The sequence below is a fragment of the Oncorhynchus gorbuscha genome, unplaced genomic scaffold (genome assembly GCF_021184085.1).
Source record: "Oncorhynchus gorbuscha isolate QuinsamMale2020 ecotype Even-year unplaced genomic scaffold, OgorEven_v1.0 Un_scaffold_828, whole genome shotgun sequence".
NCBI classification, from domain to species: Eukaryota; Metazoa; Chordata; class Actinopteri; order Salmoniformes; family Salmonidae; genus Oncorhynchus; species Oncorhynchus gorbuscha.
The window spans coordinates 42,501-65,000 of NW_025745827.1; the positions used below are offsets into that span (position 1 = coordinate 42,501).

Here is a 22,500-nt window from a genome sequence, read left to right on the forward strand (position 1 = left end):
TGTCACACTGAATAAGCATTACTGCCATTACTATTCCTAGTCTCATGAAGCCACTTCCCAAATCAGAAAGGTCATTCATTCCTCAGTGACTTACAGACTGTGTTGCAGACCTGGGATCAGTGTGCTTCGTGATGACCTCTATATAACTGAGCAGAGAACTCTGAATAACTAACAAGACTTCTACTAGTCACGTCAGATATACTAGCACGTTTACAGCACGTTTACAGTACATTTACAGCACGTTTACAGCACGTTTACAGCACATTTACAGCACGTTTACAGCACATTTACAGCACGTTTACAGTACATTTACAGCACATTTACAGCACGTTTACAGCACGTTTACAGCACGTTTACAGCACATTTACAGCACATTTACAGCACGTTTACAGCACGTTTACAGCACATTTACAGCACGTTTACAGCACGTTTACAGCACGTTTACAGCACATTTACAGCACGTTTACAGCACGTTTACAGCACGTTTACAGTACATTTACAGTACATTTACAGTACATTTACAGCACATTTACAGCACGTTTACAGCACGTTTACAGCACGTTTACTGTGTGGATGGATGGATGGATGGCTGTGTGGATGGATGGATGGATGGCTGTGTGGATGGATGGATGGATGGATGGATGGATGGATGGATGGATGGCTGTGTGGATGGATGGATGGATGGCTGTGTGAATGGATGGATGGCTAGATGGATGATGGATGGCTGTGTGGATGGATGGATGGCTGTGCTGATGGATGGATGGCTGAATGGTTGGATGGTGGATGGCCATGTGGATGAATGGATGGATGGATGGATGGCTGTGGGTATGGATGGATGGCTAGATGGATGATGGATCGCTGTGTGGATGGATGGATGGCTGTGTGGATGGATGGCTAGATGGCTGTGTGGATGGATGGATGGATGGTTGGATGGCTGTGTGGATGGATGGATGGCTGTGTGGATGGATGGATGGATGGCTGTGGGTATGAATGGATGGATGGATGGCTGAATGGATGGATGGATGGCTGGATGGATGGCTGAATGGATGGATGGATGGCTGTGGGTATGTGAATCTACTGTGTGAGTGATAATTGGACTGTACGTTCTGATCATCTCTCTATTGTTTGTTTGTTTGCTGCAGCTGCTTTCTCCCCTGCTGTACTCTAACACTGTCTCCCGGTGTGTGTGTGTGTGTGTGTGTGTGTGTGTGTGTGTGTGTGTGTGTGTGTGTGTGTGTGTGTGTGTGTGTGTGTGTGTGTGTGTGTGTGTGTGTGTGTGTGTGTGTGTGTGTGTGTGTGTGTGTGTGTGTTCCTGCAGCATCCACAATGCGGTGATAGCTGTGTTCCAGAGGAAAGACCTGGGAGAGAATGACCTCTACATCCTCAATGAGGGAGTCAGGTGACATACTGTATAACCTCTGACCTGTACCTATACACTTCTATTGCTCTCTGTCTCTCTCTCCCTCTCTCTCTGTTTCTTTCGCTCCCTGTCGCTCTCTCTGTTTTTCTCTCTGTTTTTCTCTCTGTTTCTATCTCTCTGTTTCTCTCTCTCTGTTTCTATCTCTCTGTTTCTCTCTCTCTGTTTCTCTCTCTCTGTTTCTCTCTCTCTGTTTCTCTCTCTCTGTTTCTCTCTCTCTGTTTCTCTCTCTCTGTTTCTCTCTCTCTGTTTCTCGCTCTCTGTTTCTCTCTCTCTGTTTCTCTCTCTCTGTTTCTCTCTCTCTCTCTCTCTCTCTGTTTCTCGCTCTCTGTTTCTCTCTCTCTGTTTCTCTCTCTCTGTTTCTCTCTCTCTGTTTCTCGCTCTCTGTTTCTCGCTCTCTGTTTCTCTCTCTCTGTTTCTCTCTCTCTGTTTCTCTCTCTCTGTTTCTCGCTCTCTGTTTCTCTCTCTGTTTCTCTCTCTGCCTCTGCCAGTCACACACTTTCTCATCTCTCCTCACAACTCTAATAACCACAGCTGTAAGAATGACCCTGCTGTTAGTAAAACAACACAGTAAGACAGAGTTTCACCTGTTTCACCTTTCTGGTAAACACAGTAGAAATGACCAGAAAGGGAGATCTGTGAAGAGCAAATTGAATAGCGTATTTCGGTTTGACTTGGTGGTGGTGCTAGCTAGTGTTATCTTTATATATGCATGAGCAGCTCTTTGTACATCAGGCTCAGAGGATTCATTTTAACGGGCCAAAGCATTCTGCCTGGTTTTAACTGTAAATTGATATTGACTTGCCTTCCGTTTTGAGGTTGAAGGTGTACATGTGAGAATGTGTTGCCAGGGTGGAATGGAAAACAGTCATACACCCACTCCCCACATATGCACACAATAACAAGGCAAACCCACAAATACAAATGGCTGGTGTTCATAGAACCTGCCTAGTGTTTCAGTGCTCAGTAGAATTGCCACTCAGTGACATGTAGTGGGCCGTTTTTAACCACCAGAACATGTTCCTAATGGTTGAATCGTTGAGTAAAAACTGTCTGTCTGTCTGTCTGTCTGTCTGTCTGTCTGGCTGGCTGGCTGGCTGGCTGGCTGGCTGTCGCTGTCTGTCGCTGTCTGTCACTGTCTGTCGCTGTCTGTCTCTCTCTCGCTGTCTGTCTCTCTCTCGCTGTCTGTCTCTCTCTCGCTGTCTGTCTCTCTCTCGCTGTCTGTCTGTCTGTCTGTCTGTCTGTCTGTCTGTCTGTCTGTCTGTCTGTCTGTCTGTCTGTCTGTCTGTCTGTCTGTCTGTCTGTCTGTCTGTCTGTCTGTCTGTCTGTCTGTCTGTCTGTCTGTCTGTCTGTCTGTCTGTCTGTCTGTCTGTCTGTCTGTCTGTCTCAAACCATGTTAATATGTTCAAACATACAGACAAGAATAAAACAGTCAGACAGGCACGTAAGCACACACGCATGCATTGCAAACAGACACACACACACCCTTTACATTCACCCTGATGCGCGTGTAAGAGGTTGTTCCTTGCATTAGACATAGCCCAGGGTTATGGTTGGACTTCAGACTGTAAATGCCATGATGTTGTCAATTCACCATAGTCTTATTACACATGACTCTCTGCTTCAACATAATGAGGCTGTTTCCATTGCATGGCTTATTTCTCATCAGGCCCAATCCTGTAGAGTGCTGTGTGTGTGTGTGTGTGTGTGTGTGTGTGTGTGTGTGTGTGTGTGTGTGTGTGTGTGTGTGTGTGTGTGTGTGTGTGTGTGTGTGTGTGTGTGTGTGTGTGTGTGTGTGTGTGTGTGTGTGTGTGTGTGTGTGTGTGTGTGTGTGTGTGTGTGTGTGTTATATTTCTGAATGTAGTGTTTTTATTGGACACCACAATCTACAGACTTCATCAAACGTGATGGCTTGGGGACATGATGTCTGCCCTGCTGAATACTGGAGTATAAATGATTCAACTCAACAACAACAGACATTCTACTGTTTCCAGGATACGTGCCACAGTGATACAGTACTTAGACAGGCTGGTAATGGTGTGGACACAGCTCTCTCATTTCCTGAATCTGGAGCTACCTGACCAAACACAGTAACACATGACATGACTCTATACCCTGTCTTCCAGTCAGCTGAGTAACTAGGCTGTTGGACATGACTCTACACGCTGTCTTCCAGTCAGCTGAGTAACTAGGCTGTTGGACATGACTCTATACCCTGTCTTCCAGTCAGCTGAGTAACTAGGCTGTTGGACATGACTCTATACCCTGTCTTCCAGTCAGCTGAGTAACTAGGCTGTTGGACATGACTCTATACCCTGTCTTCCAGTCAGCTGAGTAACTAGGCTGTTGGACATGACTCTATACCCTTTCTTCCAGTCAGCTGAGTAACTTGGCTGTTGGACGTGACTCTATACCCTGTCTTCCAGTCAGCTGAGTAACTAGGCTGTTGGACATGACTCTATACCCTTTCTTCCAGTCAGCTGAGTAACTAGGCTGTTGGACATGACTCTATACCCTTTCTTCCAGTCAGCTGAGTAACTAGGCTGTTGGACATGACTCTATACCCTGTCTTCCAGTCAGCTGAGTAACTAGGCTGTTGGACATGACTCTATACCCTGTCTTCCAGTCAGCTGAGTAACTAGGCTGTTGGACATGACTCTATACCCTTTCTTCCAGTCAGCTGAGTAACTAGGCTGTTGGACATGACTCTATACCCTTTCTTCCAGTCAGCTGAGTAACTAGGCTGTTGGACATGACTCTATACCCTGTCTTCCAGTCAGCTGAGTAACTAGGCTGTTGGACATGACTCTATACGCTGTCTTCCAGTCAGTTGAGTAACTAGGCTGTTGGACGTGACTCTATACCCTGTCTTCCAGTCAGCTGAGTAACTAGGTTGTTGGACATGACTCTACACGCTGTCTTCCAGTCAGCTGAGTAACTAGGCTGTTGGACATGACTCTATACCCTGTCTTCCAGTCAGCTGAGTAACTTGGCTGTTGGACGTGACTCTACACCCTGTCTTCCAGTCAGCTGAGTAACTAGGCTGTTGGACATGACTCTACATCCTGTCTTCCAGTCAGCTGAGTAACTAGGCTGTTGGACATGACTCTATACCCTTTCTTCCAGTCAGCTGAGTAACTAGGCTGTTGGACATGACTCTATACCCTGTCTTCCAGTCAGCTGAGTAACTAGGCTGTTGGACATGACTCTATACGCTGTCTTCCAGTCAGTTGAGTAACTAGGCTGTTGGACGTGACTCTATACCCTGTCTTCCAGTCAGCTGAGTAACTAGGTTGTTGGACATGACTCTACACGCTGTCTTCCAGTCAGCTGAGTAACTAGGCTGTTGGACATGACTCTATACCCTGTCTTCCAGTCAGCTGAGTAACTTGGCTGTTGGACGTGACTCTACACCCTGTCTTCCAGTCAGCTGAGTAACTAGGCTGTTGGACATGACTCTACACCCTGTCTTCCAGTCAGCTGAGTAACTAGGCTGTTGGACATGACTCTATACCCTGTCTTCCAGTCAGATTATAAACTCTGTCAGTCCGTTGCTGCTGTAGAAGACATGATGGGTCATTTCCTGTGTGGTTATGAGGAGCCCTGTGACCTTCTCGTTACTGGATGTGAAAAAGGAAGTACCTGTCTTACTCTCCAGTCTACCACAGGACAGTGGTGTAAAGTACATAAGTAAAAATACTTTAAAGTACTACTTACGTCATTTTTTAGGTATCTGTACTTTACTATTTATATTTATGACAACTTTTACTTCACTACATTCCTAAAGCAAATAATGTACTTTTCACTCCATAAATTTTCCCTGCCACCCAAAGTACTCGTTACATTTGGAATGCTTAACAGGACAGGAACATGGTCAAATTCACACACTTATCAAGAGAACATCTCTGGTCCTCCCTGGTCCTCCCTACTGCCTCTGATCTGGTGGACTCAATAAACACACATGCTTCATTTGTAAATGATGTCTGAGTGTGGGAGTGTGCACCTGGCTATCTGTACATTTAAAATAATAATAATAATAATAATTATGATGCTGTCTGGTCTGCTTAATATCAGGGATTTGAAATGATTTATACTTTTACTTTTGATAAAAAACAAATAGAAATACTTGTAGACTTTTACTCATGTTTTTTATTTTACCTTTATTTAACTAGGCAAGTCAGTTTAAGAACAAATTCTTATTTTCAATGACGGCCTAGGAACAGTGGGTTAACTGCCTGTTCAGGGGCAGAACGACAGATTTGTACCTTGTCAGCTCGGGGGTTTGAACTTGCAACCTTCCAGTTACTAGTCCAACGCTTTAACCACTAAGCTACCCTGCTGCTCCACTAGGCTACCCTGCTGCCCCAACTAGGCTACCCTGCCACCTCACTAGGCTACCCTGCTGCCCCACTAGGCTACCCTGCTGCCTCACTAGGCTACCCTGTTGCCTCACTAGGCTACCCTATAGTATTTTACTGGGTGAATTTCACTTTTACTTGAGTCATTTTCTAATAAGGTATCTTTACCTTTACTCCAGTATGATAATTAGGTACTTTTTCCACCACTGCCAGAGGACCTGTTTAGGAATCTACACTGAGTGGACAAAACATTAAGAACACTTCCCTAATATTGCATTGCACCCCCTTTTGCCCTCAGAACAGCATTCAATTCATTGGATCATGGACTCTACAAGGTGTCGAAAGCGTTCCACAGGGAGGCTGGCCCATGTTGACTCCAAAACTTCCCACAGCTGTGTCACTAGAAACTGAAGGAGCGTGACACAAAACCGGTGCTCCTGGCACCTACTACCAGACCCCGTTCAAAGGCACTTAAATCTTTTGTCTTGTCCATTCACCCTCTGAAGGCCACACAGACACAATCCACATCTCAGCAGTCACAAGGCTTAACACTCCGTCTTTAACCCGTCTCCTCCCCTTCATCTACACTGACTGAAGTGGATGTAACAACTGACGTCAATATGGGATCATATCTTTCACCAGGATTCACCTGGTCAGACTGTTCTGGAAAGAGCAGATGTTCTTAATGTTTTGTAAACTCAGTGTATAGATATGCCTTGGCTTTGACCAATACCTCCTCCATTTCCCTAACTTTGAATAAGTTGGGTACCACACAGTGTTCATAGAGTACCACACAGTGTTCATAGAGTACCACACAGTGTTCATAGAGTACCACACAGTGTTCATAGAGTACCACACAGTGTTCATAGAGTACCACACAGTGTTCATAGAGTACCACACAGTGTTCATAGAGTACCACACAGTGTTCATAGAGTACCACACAGTGTTCATAGAGTACCACACAGTGTTCATAGAGCAAGTAAGGTGTTGGTGTTGTCACTGGGCTGAGCGAGTGGGTTTAGGGGTGGGAAAGGGCACAGAGGAGTGACATGTGGGTTTAGGGGTGGGAAAGGGCACAGAGGAGTGACATGTGGGTTTAGGGGTGGGAAAGGGCACAGAGGAGTGACATGTGGGTTTAGGGGTGGGAAAGGGCACAGAGGAGTGACATGTGGGTTTAGGGGTGGGAAAGGGCACAGAGGAGTGACATGTGGGTTTAGGGGTGGGAAAGGGCACAGAGGAGTGACATGTGGGTTTAGGGGTGGGAAAGGGCACAGAGGAGTGACATGTGGGTTTAGGGGTGGGAAAGGGCACAGAGGAGTGACATGTGGGTTTAGGGGTGGGAAAGGGCACAGAGGAGTGACATGTGGGTTTAGGGGTGGGAAAGGGCACAGAGGAGTGACATGTGGGTTTAGGGGTGGGAAAGGGCACAGAGGAGTGACATGTGGGTTTAGGGGTGGGAAAGGGCACAGAGGAGTGACATGTGGGTTTAGGGGTGGGAAAGGGCACAGAGGAGTGACATGTGGGTTTAGGGGTGGGAAAGGGCACAGAGGAGTGACATGTGGGTTTAGGGGTGGGAAAGGGCACAGAGGAGTGACATGTGGGTTTAGGGGTGGGAAAGGGCACAGAGGAGTGACATGTGGGTTTAGGGGTGGGAAAGGGCACAGAGGAGTGACATGTGGGTTTAGGGGTGGGAAAGGGCACAGAGGAGTGACATGTGGGTTTAGGGGTGGGAAAGGGCACAGAGGAGTGACATGTGGGTTTAGGGGTGGGGAAGGGCACAGAGGAGTGACATGTGGGTTTAGGGGTGGGAAAGGGCACAGAGGAGTGACATGTGGGTTTAGGGGTGGGAAAGGGCACAGAGGAGTGACATGTGGGTTTAGGGGTGGGAAAGGGCACAGAGGAGTGACATGTGGGTTTAGGGGTGGGAAAGGGCACAGAGGAGTGACATGTGGTGGCATGAGGGTGAGAAGGGTGAGGAAAGAGAGAGAGGCAGTGAGAAGGGTGAGGGAAGATAGAGAGGCAGTGAGAAGGGTGAGGGAAGAGAGAGAGGCAGTGAGAAGGGTGAGGAAAGAGAGAGGCAGTGAGAAGGGTGAGGAAAGAGAGAGAGGCAGTGAGAAGGGTGAGGGAAGATAGAGAGGCAGTGAGAAGGGTGAGGAAAGAGAGAGGCAGTGAGAAGGGTGAGGAAAGAGAGAGAGGCAGTGAGAAGGGTGAGGAAAGAGAGAGAGGCAGTGAGAAGGGTGAGGAAAGAGAGAGAGGCAGTGAGAAGGGTGAGGGAAGATAGAGAAGCAGTGAGAAGGGTGAGGAAAGAGAGAGAGGCAGTGAGAAGGGTGAGGAAAGAGAGAGAGGCAGTGAGAAGGGTGAGGGAAGATAGAGAGGCAGTGAGAAGGGTGAGGAAAGAGAGAGAGGCAGTGAGAAGGGTGAGGGAAGATAGAGAGGCAGTGAGAAGGGTGAGGAAAGAGAGAGGCAGTGAGAAGGGTGAGGAAAGAGAGAGAGGCAGTGAGAAGGGTGAGGAAAGAGAGAGAGGCAGTGAGAAGGGTGAGGAAAGAGAGAGAGGCAGTGAGAAGGGTGAGGGAAGATAGAGAAGCAGTGAGAAGGGTGAGGAAAGAGAGAGAGGCAGTGAGAAGGGTGAGGAAAGAGAGAGAGGCAGTGAGAAGGGTGAGGGAAGATAGAGAGGCAGTGAGAAGGGTGAGGGAAGATAGAGAAGCAGTGAGAAGGGTGAGGAAAGAGAGAGAAGCAGTGAGAAGGGTGAGGAAAGAGAGAGGCAGTGAGAAGGGTGAGGGAAGAGAGAGAAGCAGTGAGAAGGGTGAGGAAAGAGAGAGAGGCAGTGAGAAGGGTGAGGAAAGAGAGAGAGGCAGTGAGAAGGGTGAGGGAAGATAGAGAGGCAGTGAGAAGGGTGAGGGAAGATAGAGAGGCAGTGAGACGGGTGAGAAAAGAGAAGCAGTGAGAAGGGTGAGGAAAGAGAGAGAGGCAGTGAGAAGGGTGAGGAAAGAGAGAGAGGCAGTGAGAAGGGTGAGGAAAGAGAGAGAGGCAGTGAGAAGGGTGAGGGAAGATAGAGAGGCAGTGAGAAGGGTGAGGAAAGAGAAGCAGTGAGAAGGGTGAGGAAAGAGAGAGAGGCAGTGAGAAGGGTGAGGGAAGAGAGAGAGGCAGTGAGACGGGTGAGGGAAGATAGAGAGGCAGTGAGACGGGTGAGAAAAGAGAAGCAGTGAGAAGGGTGAGGAAAGAGAGAGAGGCAGTGAGAAGGGTGAGGAAAGAGAGAGAGGCAGTGAGAAGGGTGAGGGAAGATAGAGAGGCAGTGAGAAGGGTGAGAAAAGAGAAGCAGTGAGAAGGGTGAGGAAAGAGAGAGAGGCAGTGAGAAGGGTGAGGAAAGAGAGAGAGGCAGTGAGAAGGGTGAGGGAAGATAGAGAGGCAGTGAGAAGGGTGAGGAAAGAGAAGCAGTGAGAAGGGTGAGGAAAGAGAGAGAGGCAGTGAGAAGGGTGAGGGAAGAGAGAGAGGCAGTGAGAAGGGTGAGGGAAGAGAGAGAGGCAGTGAGAAGGGTGAGGGAAGATAGAGAGGCAGTGAGACGGGTGAGGAAAGAGAAGCAGTGAGAAGGGTGAGGAAAGAGAGAGAGGCAGTGAGAAGGGTGAGGGAAGAGAGAGAGGCAGTGAGAAGGGTGAGGAAAGAGAAGCAGTGAGAAGGGTGAGGAAAGAGAGAGAGGCAGTGAGAAGGGTGAGGGAAGAGAGAGAGGCAGTGAGAAGGGTGAGGAAAGAGAGAGAGGCAGTGAGAAGGGTGAGGGAAGAGAGAGAAGCAGTGAGAAGGGTGAGGAAAGAGAGAGAGGCAGTGAGAAGGGTGAGGAAAGAGAGAGAGGCATTGAGAAGGGTGAGGGAAGAGAGAGAGGCAGTGAGAAGGGTGAGGAAAGAGAGAGAGGCAGTGAGAAGGGTGAGGGAAGAGAGCGAGGCAGTGAGAAGGGTGAGGAAAGAGAGAGGGGCAGTGAGAAGGGTGAGGAAAGAAAGAGAGGCAGTGAGAAGGGTGAGGAAAGAGAGAGGGGCAGTGAGAAGGGTGGGGAAGGTGTTGAAAGAGAAGGAGACAGGAACAATGCGGCATAGTGTGTCTAGCCTCTACTTCTGTGTGTCCACCCAGTTCAGAATGTTAAACTGCTGTTTTCTTCTAGGCAACTACTGAAGACAGAGCTGGGCTCTTTCTTCACCGAATACCTCCAGGTAAGAGACTGTCTCTCTGCACCTCAGCACTGATATTAACGTTACTCTGATATTACTAACGTTACTCTGATATTACTAACATTACTCTGATATTACTAACATTACCCTGATATTACTAACATTTCTCTGATATTAACATTACTCTGATATTACTAACATTACTCTGATATTACCAACATTATTCTGATATTACTAACATTACTCTGATATTACTAACATTACTCTGATATTACCAACATTACTCTGATATTACTAACATTACTCTGATATTACTAACATTACTCTGATATTACTAACATTACTCTGATATTACTAACATTACTCTGATATTACTAACATTACTCTGGTATTACTAACATTACTCTGATATTACTAACATTACTCTGATATTACTAACATTACTCTGATATTACTAACATTACTCTGATATTACTAACATTACTCTGATATTACTAACATTACTCTGATATTACTAACATTACTCTGGTATTACTAACATTACTCTGATATTACTAACATTACTCTGATATTACTAACATTACTCTGATATTACTAACATTACTCTGATATTACTAACATTACTCTGATATTACTAACATTACTCTGGTATTACTAACATTACTCTGATATTACTAACATTACTCTGGTATTACTAACATTACTCTTATATTACTAACATTGCTCTGATATTACTAACATTACTCTGGTATTACTAACATTACTCTGATATTACTAACATTACTCTGATATTACTAACATTACTCTGATATTACTAACATTACTCTGATATTACTAACATTACTCTGGTATTACTAACATTACTCTGATATTAACATTACTCTGATATTACTAACATTACTCTGATATTACTAACATTACGCTGATATTACTAACATTACTCTGATATTACTAACATTACTCTGATATTACTAACATTACTCTGATATTCCTACATTACTCTGATATTACTAACATTACTCTGATATTAACATTACTCTGATATTAAATGTAAATGTAAATATTACTAACATTCCTCTGATATTACTAACGTTACTCTGATATTCCTACATTACTCTGATATTACTAACATTACTCTGATATTAACATTACTCTGATATTAAATGTAAATGTAAATATTACTAACATTCCTCTGATATTACTAACGTTACTCTGATATTCCTACATTACTCTGATATTACTAACATTACTCTGATATTACTAACATTCCTCTGATATTACTAACATTACTCTGATATTATTAACATTACTCTGATATTACTAACATTACTCTGATATTAACATTACTCAGATATTACTAACATTACTCTGATATTAACATTACTCAGATATTACTAACATTACTCTGATATTAACATTACTCTGATATTACTAACATTACTCTGATATTACTAACATTACTCTGATATTACTAACATTACTCTGATATTACTAACATTACTCTGATATTAACATTACTCTGATATTAACATTACTCAGATATTACTAACATTACTCTGATATTAACATTACTCTGATATTAACATTACTCAGATATTACTAACATTACTCTGATATTAACATTACTCTGATATTACTAACATTACTCTGATATTACTAACATTACTCTGATATTACTAACATTACTCTGATATTCCTACATTATTCTGATATTAACATTACTCTGATATTACCAACATTACTCTGATATTACCAACATTACTCTGATATTACTAACATTACTCTGATATTACTAACATTACTCTGATATTCCTACATTACTCTGATATTCCTACATTACTCTGATATTACTAACATTACTCTGCTATTACTAACATTACTCTGATATTACTAACATTACTCTGATATTAAATGTAAATGTAAATATTACTAACATTACTCTGATATTCCTACATTACTCTGATATTACTAACATTACTCTGATATTACTAACATTACTCTGATATTAAATGTAAATGTAAATATTACTAACATTCCTCTGATATTCCTACATTACTCTGATATTACTAACATTACTCTGATATTACTAACATTACTCTGATATTCCTACATTACTCTGATATTACTAACATTACTCTGATATTAAATGTAAATGTAAATATTACTAACATTCCTCTGATATTCCTACATTACTCTGATATTCCTACATTACTCTGATATTACTAACATTACTCTGATATTACTAACATTACTCTGATATTACTAACATTACTCTGATATTAAATGTAAATGTAAATATTACTAACATTCCTCTGATATTCCTACATTACTCTGATATTCCTACATTACTCTGATATTACTAACATTACTCTGATATTACTAACATTACTCTGATATTACTAACATTACTCTGATATTAAATGTAAATGTAAATATTACTAACATTCCTCTGATATTCCTACATTACTCTGATATTCCTACATTACTCTGATATTACTAACATTACTCTGATATTACTAACATTCCTCTGATATTACTAACATTACTCTGATATTACTAACATTACTCTGGTATTACTAACATTACTCTTATATTACTAACATTGCTCTGATATTACTAACATTACTCTGGTATTACTAACATTACTCTGATATTACTAACATTACTCTGATATTCCTACATTACTCTGATATTACTAACATTACTCTGATATTACTAACATTACTCTGATATTACTAACATTACTCTGATATTCCTACATTACTCTGATATTACTAACATTACTCTGATATTACCAACATTATTCTGATATTCCTACATTACTCTGATATTACTAACGTTACTCTGATATTCCTACATTACTCTGATATTACTAACATTACTCTGATATTACTAACATTACTCTGATATTACTAACATTACTCTGATATTACTAACATTACTCTGATATTACTAACATTACTCTGATATTACTAACATTACTCTGATATTACCAACATTACTCTGATATTACCAACATTACTCTTAATATATATATATTTTAAAGTCCTGGTCGTAGAATGTGGATCCTTGTTTTCTTTCCTCCTCTGCAGAATCAGCTGCTGACAAAGGGAATGGTGATACTGAGGGACAAAATGCGTTTCTATGAAGGTATGAATCATATTACTTACTAATACAATAAAGATGTAGTACTGTTTGAAATACTGTCGTAGTAATGTCATAGTACTGTTTGAAGTACTGTCGTAGTACTGTTTGAAGTACTGTCGTAGTACTGTCATAGTACTGTTTGAAGTACGGTTTGAAGTGATGTTTGAAGTACTGTTGTAGTACTGTTTGAAGTACAGTCATAGCATTCCTTGAAGAACTGTCATAGTACTGTTTGAAGTACGGTTTGAAGTGATGTTTGAAGTACTGTTGTAGTACTGTTTGAAGTACAGTCATAGCATTCCTTGAAGAACTGTCATAGTACTGTTTGAAGTACTGTTGTAGTACTGTTTGAAGTACAGTCATAGCATTCCTTGAAGAACTGTCATAGTACTGTTTGAAGTACTGTTGTAGTACTGTTTGAAGTACGGTTTGAAGTGATGTTTGAAGTACTGTCATAGTACTGTTTGAAGTACTGTCATAGTACTGTTTGAAGTACTGTCATAGTACTGTTTGAAGTACTGTCATAGTACTGTTTGAAGTACTGTCATAGTACTGCTTGAACTACTGTTGTAGTACTGCTTGAACTACTGTTGTAGTACTGCTTGAAGTACTGTTGTAGTACTGTTGTAGTACTGTTGTAGTACTGTTGTAGTACTGTTTGAAGTACTGTTGTAGTACTGTTGTAGTACTGTTGTAGTACTGTTGTAGTACTGTTTGAAGTACTGTTGTAGTACTGTTGTAGTACTATTTGAAGTACTGTTGTAGTACTGTTTGAAGTACTGTTGTAGTACTGTTTGAAGTACTGGTTTTTCATGATGTAGCCTATTGTGGCCCATTATCGTCTCCGTTGAGGTATAGTCAAGTGGTGAAGATGCTCAAACCACCTGACCCTGACATCAAGTACACAGCTTATTTCTGCTGAAGTGCTATTGTCATGGCGACCAGACAGGAAGTGTTACTAACGTCACAGACCTCAGACCACAACCAGATGGGAGATTTGACATCGTTGAAGAAGTTGAATCAGGCCTCGTCCCTCACCCTCCTATCCTTCCTCCCTCCCTTTACTGCCTCTCTTTGGTTCCTCGTCTGGTGTCAGTCAGCTTCTTACAATGGAACCCTTTCAAAATGACTTGTCCTCTTCAGATGGTTGAACCCAGTAGCCCTCTGCTCTAGCCGTGACCCAGCCGTCCCCACCACCGTGACCCAGCCACTCCCTGCCCCCGTGACCCAGCCGCTCCCTGCCCCGTGACCCAGCCGCTCCCCGCCACCGTGACCCAGCGGCCCACACCACCGTGACCCAGCCGCTCCCTGCCACCGTGACCCAGCCGCTCCCTGCCACCGTGACCCAGCCGCTCCCTGCCACCGTGACCCAGCCGCTCCCTGCCACCGTGACCCAGCCGCTCCCTGCCACCGTGACCCAGCCGCTCCCTGCCACCGTGACCCAGCCGCTCCCTGCCACCGTGACCCAGCCGCTCCCTGCCACCGTGACCCAGCCGCTCCCTGCCACCGTGACCCAGCCGCTCCCTGCCACCGTGACCCAGCGGCCCACACCACTGTGCCATTTGGCAGCACTGCTCAGACACAGCTAACTGATAACTAAATCTCTCTCCGGATTCCCTCTGCCACAAGCAGGTCTCAGATCTCAGTGTGTGAGAGAGGGGGTGTTGATGTGTGAGAGAGGGGGTGTTGATGTGTGAGAGAGGGGGTGTTGATGTGTGAGAGAGGGGGTGTTGATGTGTGAGAGAGGGGGTGTTGATGTGTGAGGGAGGGGGTGTTGATGTGTGAGGGAGGGGGTGTTGATGTGTGAGGGAGGGGGGGTGTTGATGTGTGAGGGAGGGGGTGTTGATGTGTGAGAGAGGGGGTGTTGATGTGTGAGGGAGGGGGTGTTGATGTGTGAGAGAGGGGTGTTGATGTGTGAGGGAGGGGTGTTGATGTGTGAGGGAGGGGGTGTTGATGTGTGAGGGAGGGGTGTTGATGTGTGAGAGAGGGGGTGTTGATGTGTGAGGGAGGGGGTGTTGATGTGTGAAGGAGGGGGTGTTGATGTGTGAGGGAGGGGGTGTTGATGTGTGAGGGAGGGGGTGTTGATGTGTGAGAGAGGGGGTGTTGATGTGTGAGGGAGGGGTGTTGATGTGTGAGAGAGGGGTGTTGATGTGTGAGGGAGGGGGTGTTGATGTGTGAGGGAGGGGGTGTTGATGTGTGAGGGAGGGGGTGTTGATGTGTGAGGGAGGGGGTGTTGATGTGTGAGGGAGGGGGTGTTGATGTGTGAGGGAGGGGTGTTGATGTGTGAGGGAGGGGTGTTGATGTGTGAGGGAGGGGTGTTGATGTGTGAGGGAGGGGGTGTTGATGTGTGAGGGAGGGGGTGTTGATGTGTGAGGGAGGGGGTGTTGATGTGTGAGGGAGGGGGTGTTGATGTGTGAGGGAGGGGGTGTTCATGCATCTCTCTGCTGGTGTTTGTGGTTTTCAGGATCTGTATCTGTGACAAACCATGAGAAATTACAACATAGAACATTCACACTTTTTTGAGTCCATGCTAATTAGCACCATTGCTACTTTCTGATTGGTTATTTTGACTTCCTGGTTGTCTCCAGGTCAGAAGCTATTGGACTCCTTGGCAGAGACGTGGGACTTCTTCTTCTGTGATGTTCTGTCCATGCTTCAGGCTATCTTCTACCCAGTACAGGTACAGTTACTCATTTTGGGTGTCAGTACTGTCTATATTCAGTTGCAGGAGCTCCACAATACTTGTGAGCTAATATTCTATAAGAGGAGCAGCAGCTCCAGTAGTAGAACATGTGAGGTGCTGGTGATTTGCTCCGGTGAGCTCCTGCCCAAGTCAAGCACTGGTTACTTCTCCCTGTAGTGTTTCCGTTGTACTCAGACAACTAAAAAGCAACATACAGTAGCCACTTGAACAGTAAGTTATTTTGTGAACAGTCCAGTGCACATTCTTACACAACAGAGCTTTCCAAATCAAAATAGGAGAATTTGATAGATTTTCCAAAAACATTTCAACATACAATAGAATGTTGAGTGGCCCTAAGCATGGTGTGTGTGTGTCTCTCTCTCTCTGTCTCTGTTTCTCTCTCTGTTTGTCTCTGTGTGTAGGTGTGTGTCTGTCTCTCTCTCTGTGTGTGTGTTTCTGTGTGTAGGTGTGTCTCTCTCTCTCTCTCTCTCTCTGTCTCTGTTTCTCTCTCTGTTTGTCTCTGTGTGTAGGTGTGTGTCTGTCTCTCTCTCTCTGTGTGTGTGTTTCTGTGTGTAGGTGTGTGTCTCTCTCTCTCTCTCTCTCTCTCTCTGTCTCTGTTTCTCTTTCTGTTTGTCTCTGTGTGTAGGTGTGTCTGTCTCTCTCTGTGTGTCTCTCTCCATGTGTTTCTATGTGTGTGTAATCTCTGTGTGTAATCTCGGTGTGTAATCTCTGTGTGTAATCTCCACCAGGGTAAGGAGCCGTCGGTGCGGCAGCTGGCCCTGCTTCACTTCAGGAGCATTATCACTCTGAACATCAAGCTGGAGGACGCCCTGTCCCGCCCCCGCGCCCGTGTCCCCCCCTCTATCATACAGATGTTACTGATACTGCAGGTAGGGAGACACACACACACACACACACACACACACACACACACACACACACACACACACACACACACACACACACACACACACACACACACACACACACACACACACACACACACACACACACACACACACACACGCACGTACAGAGGCATACACACACACACACACACACACAGTCAAACACACACACAGTCAAACACGTACAGAGGCATAGACACACACACACGTACAGAGGCACACACACACACACACACACACACACACACACACACACACACACACACACACACACACACACACACACACACACACACACACACACACACACACACACACACACACACACACACACACACACACACACACACACACACACACACACACACACACACACACACAGGGGCGTGCACTCAGACACACACATAATGACTCAAATCAAATGTTATTTGTCACATGGTAAACAACAGGGTGTAGATGAACAATGAAATGCTGACTGACAGTTCTTCCCAACAATGTAGAGAGAAAAATATAGAAAAGATAATGACACAAGGAATAACGATAATGAGTAACGATAACTTGACTGTATACACAAGGTACCAGTACTGAGTTGATGTGCAGGGGTACGAGGTAATAACTTGACTGTATACACAAGGTACCAGTACTGAGTTGATGTGCAGGGGTACGAGGTACCAGTACTGAGTTGATGTGCAGGGGTACGAGGTACCAGTACTGAGTTGATGTGCAGGGGTACAAGGTACCAGTACTGAGTTGATGTGCAGGGGTACAAGGTACCAGTACTGAGTTGATGTGCAGGGGTACGAGGTACCAGTACTGAGTTGATGTGCAGGGGTACAAGGTACCAGTACTGAGTTGATGTGCAGGGGTACAAGGTACCAGTACTGAGTTGATGTGCAGGGGTACGAGGTACCAGTACTGAGTTGATGTGCAGGGGTACGAGGTAATAACTTGACTATATACACGGGGTACCAGTACTGAGTTGATGTGCAGGGGTACGAGGTAATAACTTGACTATATACACGGGGTACCAGTACTGAGTTTATGTGTAGGGGTACGAGGTAATAACTTGACTATATACAAGGGGTACCAGTACTGAGTTGATGTGCAGGGGTACGAGGTAATAACTTGACTATATACACGGGGTATCAGTACTGAGTTGATGTGCAGGGGTACGAGGTAATAACTTGACTATATACACGGGGTATCAGTACTGAGTTGATGTGCAGGGGTACGAGGTACCAGTACTGAGTTGTTGTGCAGGGGTACGAGGTACCAGTACTGAGTTGATGTGCAGGGGTACGAGGTAATAACTTGACTATATACACGAGGTACCAGTACTGAGTTGATGTGCAGGGGTACGAGGTAATAACTTGACTATATACACGAGGTACCAGTACTGAGTTGATGTGCAGGGGTACGAGGTAATAACTTGACTATATACACGAGGTACCAGTACTGAGTTGTTGTGCAGGGGTACGAGGTACCAGTACTGAGTTGATGTGCAGGGGTACGAGGTAATAACTTGACTATATACACGAGGTACCAGTACTGAGTTGTTGTGCAGGGGTACGAGGTACCAGTACTGAGTTGATGTGCAGGGGTACGAGGTACCAGTACTGAGTTGTTGTGCAGGGGTACGAGGTACCAGTACTGAGTTGTTGTGCAGGGGTACGAGGTACCAGTACTGAGTTGATGTGCAGGGGTACGAGGTACCAGTACTGAGTTGATGTGCAGGGGTACGAGGTACCAGTACTGAGTTGTTGTGCAGGGGTACGAGGTACCAGTACTGAGTTGATGTGCAGGGGTACGAGGTACCAGTACTGAGTTGATGCGCTGGGGTACGAGGTAATTGAGGTAGATATAGGTAGGGATAAAATGACTAGGCAACAGGATAGATCATAAACAGTAGCAGCAGCTCATGTGATGAGTCCAAAGAGTTAAATTCTCTGCAGTACCATACATAGCAGACAACACCATTTCCTTGATGAACACAACGTCCTGAGCAGAAACCAGATTGTATTTTCTTTAAATGATCATACAACAGACCACATTTCCACCCTCCACACTCTAATTGACCAACAAGTAAACCAAGGCACAATCTACTCGTGTTTTATAGACTTCAAGAAAACATTTGATTCAATTTGGCACAAAGGTCTTTTTAAAAATAAACTAATATAAAGTGGTATTGGAGGGAAAACATATGATGTTATTTAATCAGTGTACACTAAAAACAAATGTGCTGTTAAAATTGGCAACAAGCAAACAGACATCTTCTCTCAGGGACGTGGAGTGAAACAGGGCTGCCCAATAAGTCCAACACTATTTAACATCTACATTAATGAATTGGCAAAAACATTAGAAGAATCGGCAGCACCTGGTATCACCACCCTACACAACACTGAAATCAAGTGTCTGCTGTACGCAGATGACCTGGTTGTCACGCCTTGGTCATTGTATTTAGTGTTTTCATTATATTTGGTCAGGCCAGGGTGTGACATGGGTTTATGTTATTGTATTTTCGTATTGGGGTTTGTAGTATTTGGGATCGCGGCTGATTAGGGGTGTTGTATAGGCTTGGCTGCCTGAGGCGGTTCTCAATCAGAGTCAGGTGATTCTCGTTGTCTCTGATTGGGAACCGTATTTAGGTAGCCTGGTTTCGCTGTGTATTTGGTGGGTGATTGTTCCTGTCTCTGTGTAGTTTCACCAGATAGGCTGTAATTAGGTTTCTCGTTCCGTTTGGTGTTTTGTATTTTGTATAGTTATTTCATGTGTCATTTTTTTCTATTAAAGTCATGAGTAACCACTACGCTGCATTTCGGTCCGACTCTCTTTTGACAAACGAAGAACGCCGCTACACTGGTGCTGCTGTCTCCCACTAAGGAGGAGGTACAGCAGCACCTAGATCATCTGCACCGGTTCTGTCAGACCTGGGCTCTGAACGTTAACCACAGGTTCTGTTAGACCTGGGCTCTGACCGTTAACCACAGGTTCTGTCTGACCTGGTCTCTGACCGTTAATCAGACCTGGGCTCTGACCGTTAACCACAGGTTCTGTCAGACCTGGGCTCTGACCGTTAACCACAGGTTCTGTTAGACCTGGGCTCTGACCGTTAATCAGACCTGGGCTCTGACCGTTAACCACAGGTTCTGTCAGACCTGGGCTCTGACCGTTAACCACAGGTTCTGTCAGACCTGGGCTCTGACCGTTAACCACAGGTTCTGTCAGACCTGGGCTCTGACCGTTAATCAGACCTGGGCTCTGACCGTTAACCACAGGTTCTGTCAGACCTGGGCTCTGACCGTTAACCACAGGTTCTGTCAGACCTGGGCTCTGACCGTTAATCAGACCTGGGCTCTGACCGTTAACCACAGGTTCTGTCAGACCTGGGCTCTGACCGTTAACCACAGGTTCTGTTAGACCTGGGCTCTGACCGTTAACCACAGATTCTGTCAGCCCTGGGCTCTGACCGTTAACCACAGGTTCTGTCAGCCCTGGGCTCTGACCGTTAACCACAGATTCTGTCAGCCCTGGGCTCTGACCGTTAATCACAGGTTCTGTCTGACCTGGGCTCTGACCGTTAACCACAGATTCTGTCAGCCCTGGGCTCTGACCGTTAATCACAGGTTCTGTCAGACCTGGGCTCTGACTGTTAACCACAGGTTCTGTCAGACCTGGGCTCTGACCGTTAACCACAGGTTCTGTCAGATGTGGGCTCTAAAAAAAAAAACTGAATATCATAATATTTGAAAAAAGGTCTGGAAATCAGGATGAAAAATAGACATTATATTTGGACACAGTTCTATTAGAACACACCAAAACCTACACATATCTAGGACTAAATATCAGCAACACAGGAAGCTTTCACATGGCTGTGAAGGAGCTGAGAGACAAAGCAAGAAGAGCCTTCTATGCCATTAAAAGGAACATTAAAATCGAAATTTCAATTAGAATCTGGCAACAACAAAAAGCTCATCAGTTGTTGAACCAGTTGCTCTATATGGCAGTGAAGTATGGGGTCCACCAACTAATCATTCATTCACCAAATGGGACAAACATCCAACTGAAATACTGCATGCAGAGTTTTGCCAGACTGTGTTGCAAGTGCAAAGAAAAACTCCAAATAACGCATGTAGAGCAGAATTGGACCAAAGCCCCCTCCTCATTCAAATAGAGAAAAGAGACATCACATTTTCCATCTAAAAACAAGTGACCCCAAAACATTCCATCACACAGCTCTGCTGTGTCAAGAGATGAAACAAGAGAAGAGTCCCCTCAGCCAGCTGGTTCTGAGGCTCAGTTCACTAACCCAAACCAACCCCATAGAGCCTCAGGACAGCACTCAGCCAGCTGGTTCTGAGGCTCAGTTCACTAACCCAAACCAACCCCATAGATCCTCAGGACAACACTCAGAAAATCTGGCCCAACCAAATCATCACAAAGCAAAAAGAAAAATACATCACCTATTGGAAAGACACCACAAAAAAATTAGTAAACTTCAATGCTATTTGTCTCTAAACAGACAGTACATGGTGTCAGACTATCTGACCACTGTGACTGATAGAAAACTGAGGAAAACATTGACTAGGTACAGACTCAGTGAGCACAGTCTGGTTATAGAGACTGGCTGCCCAGAGAGGACAGTCTGCCTATAGAGACCGGTCGTCACAGACAAACCTGGCTGCCCAGAGAGGACAGTCTGGCTATAGAGACCGGTCGTCACAGACAAACCTGGCTGCCCAGAGAGGACAGTCTGGCTATAGAGACCGGTCCTCACAGACAAACCTGGCTGCCCAGAGAGGACAGTCTGGCTATAGAGACCGGTCGTCACAGACAAACCTGGCTGCCCAGAGAGGACAGGCTGTGCTCACTCTGCTCCAGGGGAGAGGTAGAGACCAAACTGCATTTCCTATTACACTGGCAAATACTCAGATCTAAGATAATAGTTATTTCCCAAAATGATCATTCAGTACAAATAATTTGAAACTATAAAATAGATTTAACTATAAAATATAAAAAGCCAATATGTGCAGTTTTGGCAGCCAGCTATGTGTCCTCCTGACAGAACCTGAGGGACAGCCAGCAAAAAGAGCAATGTAATGTCAATAATATTTCCCATTCAGTTGTTTTGGCTTTCGTATACCACGTCATGTGTCTTCTCAGTCAGGTTGAGACTGGTCTACTACCAGGTCATGTGTCTTCTCAGTCAGGTTGAGACTGGTCTACTACCAGGTCATGTGTCTTCTCAGTCAGGTTGAGACTGGTCTACTACCAGGTCATGTGTCTTCTCAGTCAGGTTGAGACTGGTCTACTACCAGGTCATGTGTCTTCTCAGTCAGGTTGAGACTGGTCTACTACCAGGTCATGTGTCTTCTCAGTCAGGTTGAGACTGGTCTACTACCAGGTCATGTGTCTTCTCAGTCAGGTTGAGACTGGTCTACTACCAGGTCATGTGTCTTCTCAGTCAGGTTGAGACTGGTCTACTACCAGGTCATGTGTCTTCTCAGTCAGGTTGAGACTGGTCTACTACCAGGTCATGTGTCTTCTCAGTCAGGTTGAGACTGGTCTACTACCAGGTCATGTGTCTTCTCAGTCAGGTTGAGACTGGTCTACTACCAGGTCATGTGTCTTCTCAGTCAGGTTGAGACTGGTCTACTACCAGGTCATGTGTCTTCTCAGTCAGGTTGAGACTGGTCTACTACCAGGTCATGTGTCTTCTCAGTCAGGTTGAGACTGGTCTACTACCAGGTCATGTGTCTTCTCATTCAGGTTGAGACTGGTCTACTACCAGGTCATGTGTCTTCTCAGTCAGGTTGAGACTGGTCTACTAACAGGT

The 22,500-nt window shown here is 44.9% G+C and overlaps 1 protein-coding gene across 11 annotated transcripts in view; it reads left to right on the plus strand.

Moving 5' to 3' along the window:
- LOC124020470 (proline-rich protein 5-like) overlaps nt 1–22,500 on the plus strand; it is a 184,094-nt gene that overhangs the window by 25,575 nt on the left and 136,019 nt on the right. For all 11 annotated transcript variants that reach the window (XR_006836069.1, XR_006836071.1, XR_006836073.1 and 8 more), the window contains 5 exons: nt 1,319–1,399; nt 9,923–9,971; nt 13,022–13,079; nt 15,665–15,756; nt 16,509–16,649. Coding sequence is in view for 1 of the 11 variants with exons in the window: in XM_046335716.1 (XP_046191672.1) it covers nt 1,319–1,399; nt 9,923–9,971; nt 13,022–13,079; nt 15,665–15,756; nt 16,509–16,649 (421 nt within the window). In the remaining 10 variants the exon portion in view is untranslated. The remainder of the gene's footprint in view (nt 1–1,318; nt 1,400–9,922; nt 9,972–13,021; nt 13,080–15,664; nt 15,757–16,508; nt 16,650–22,500) is intronic.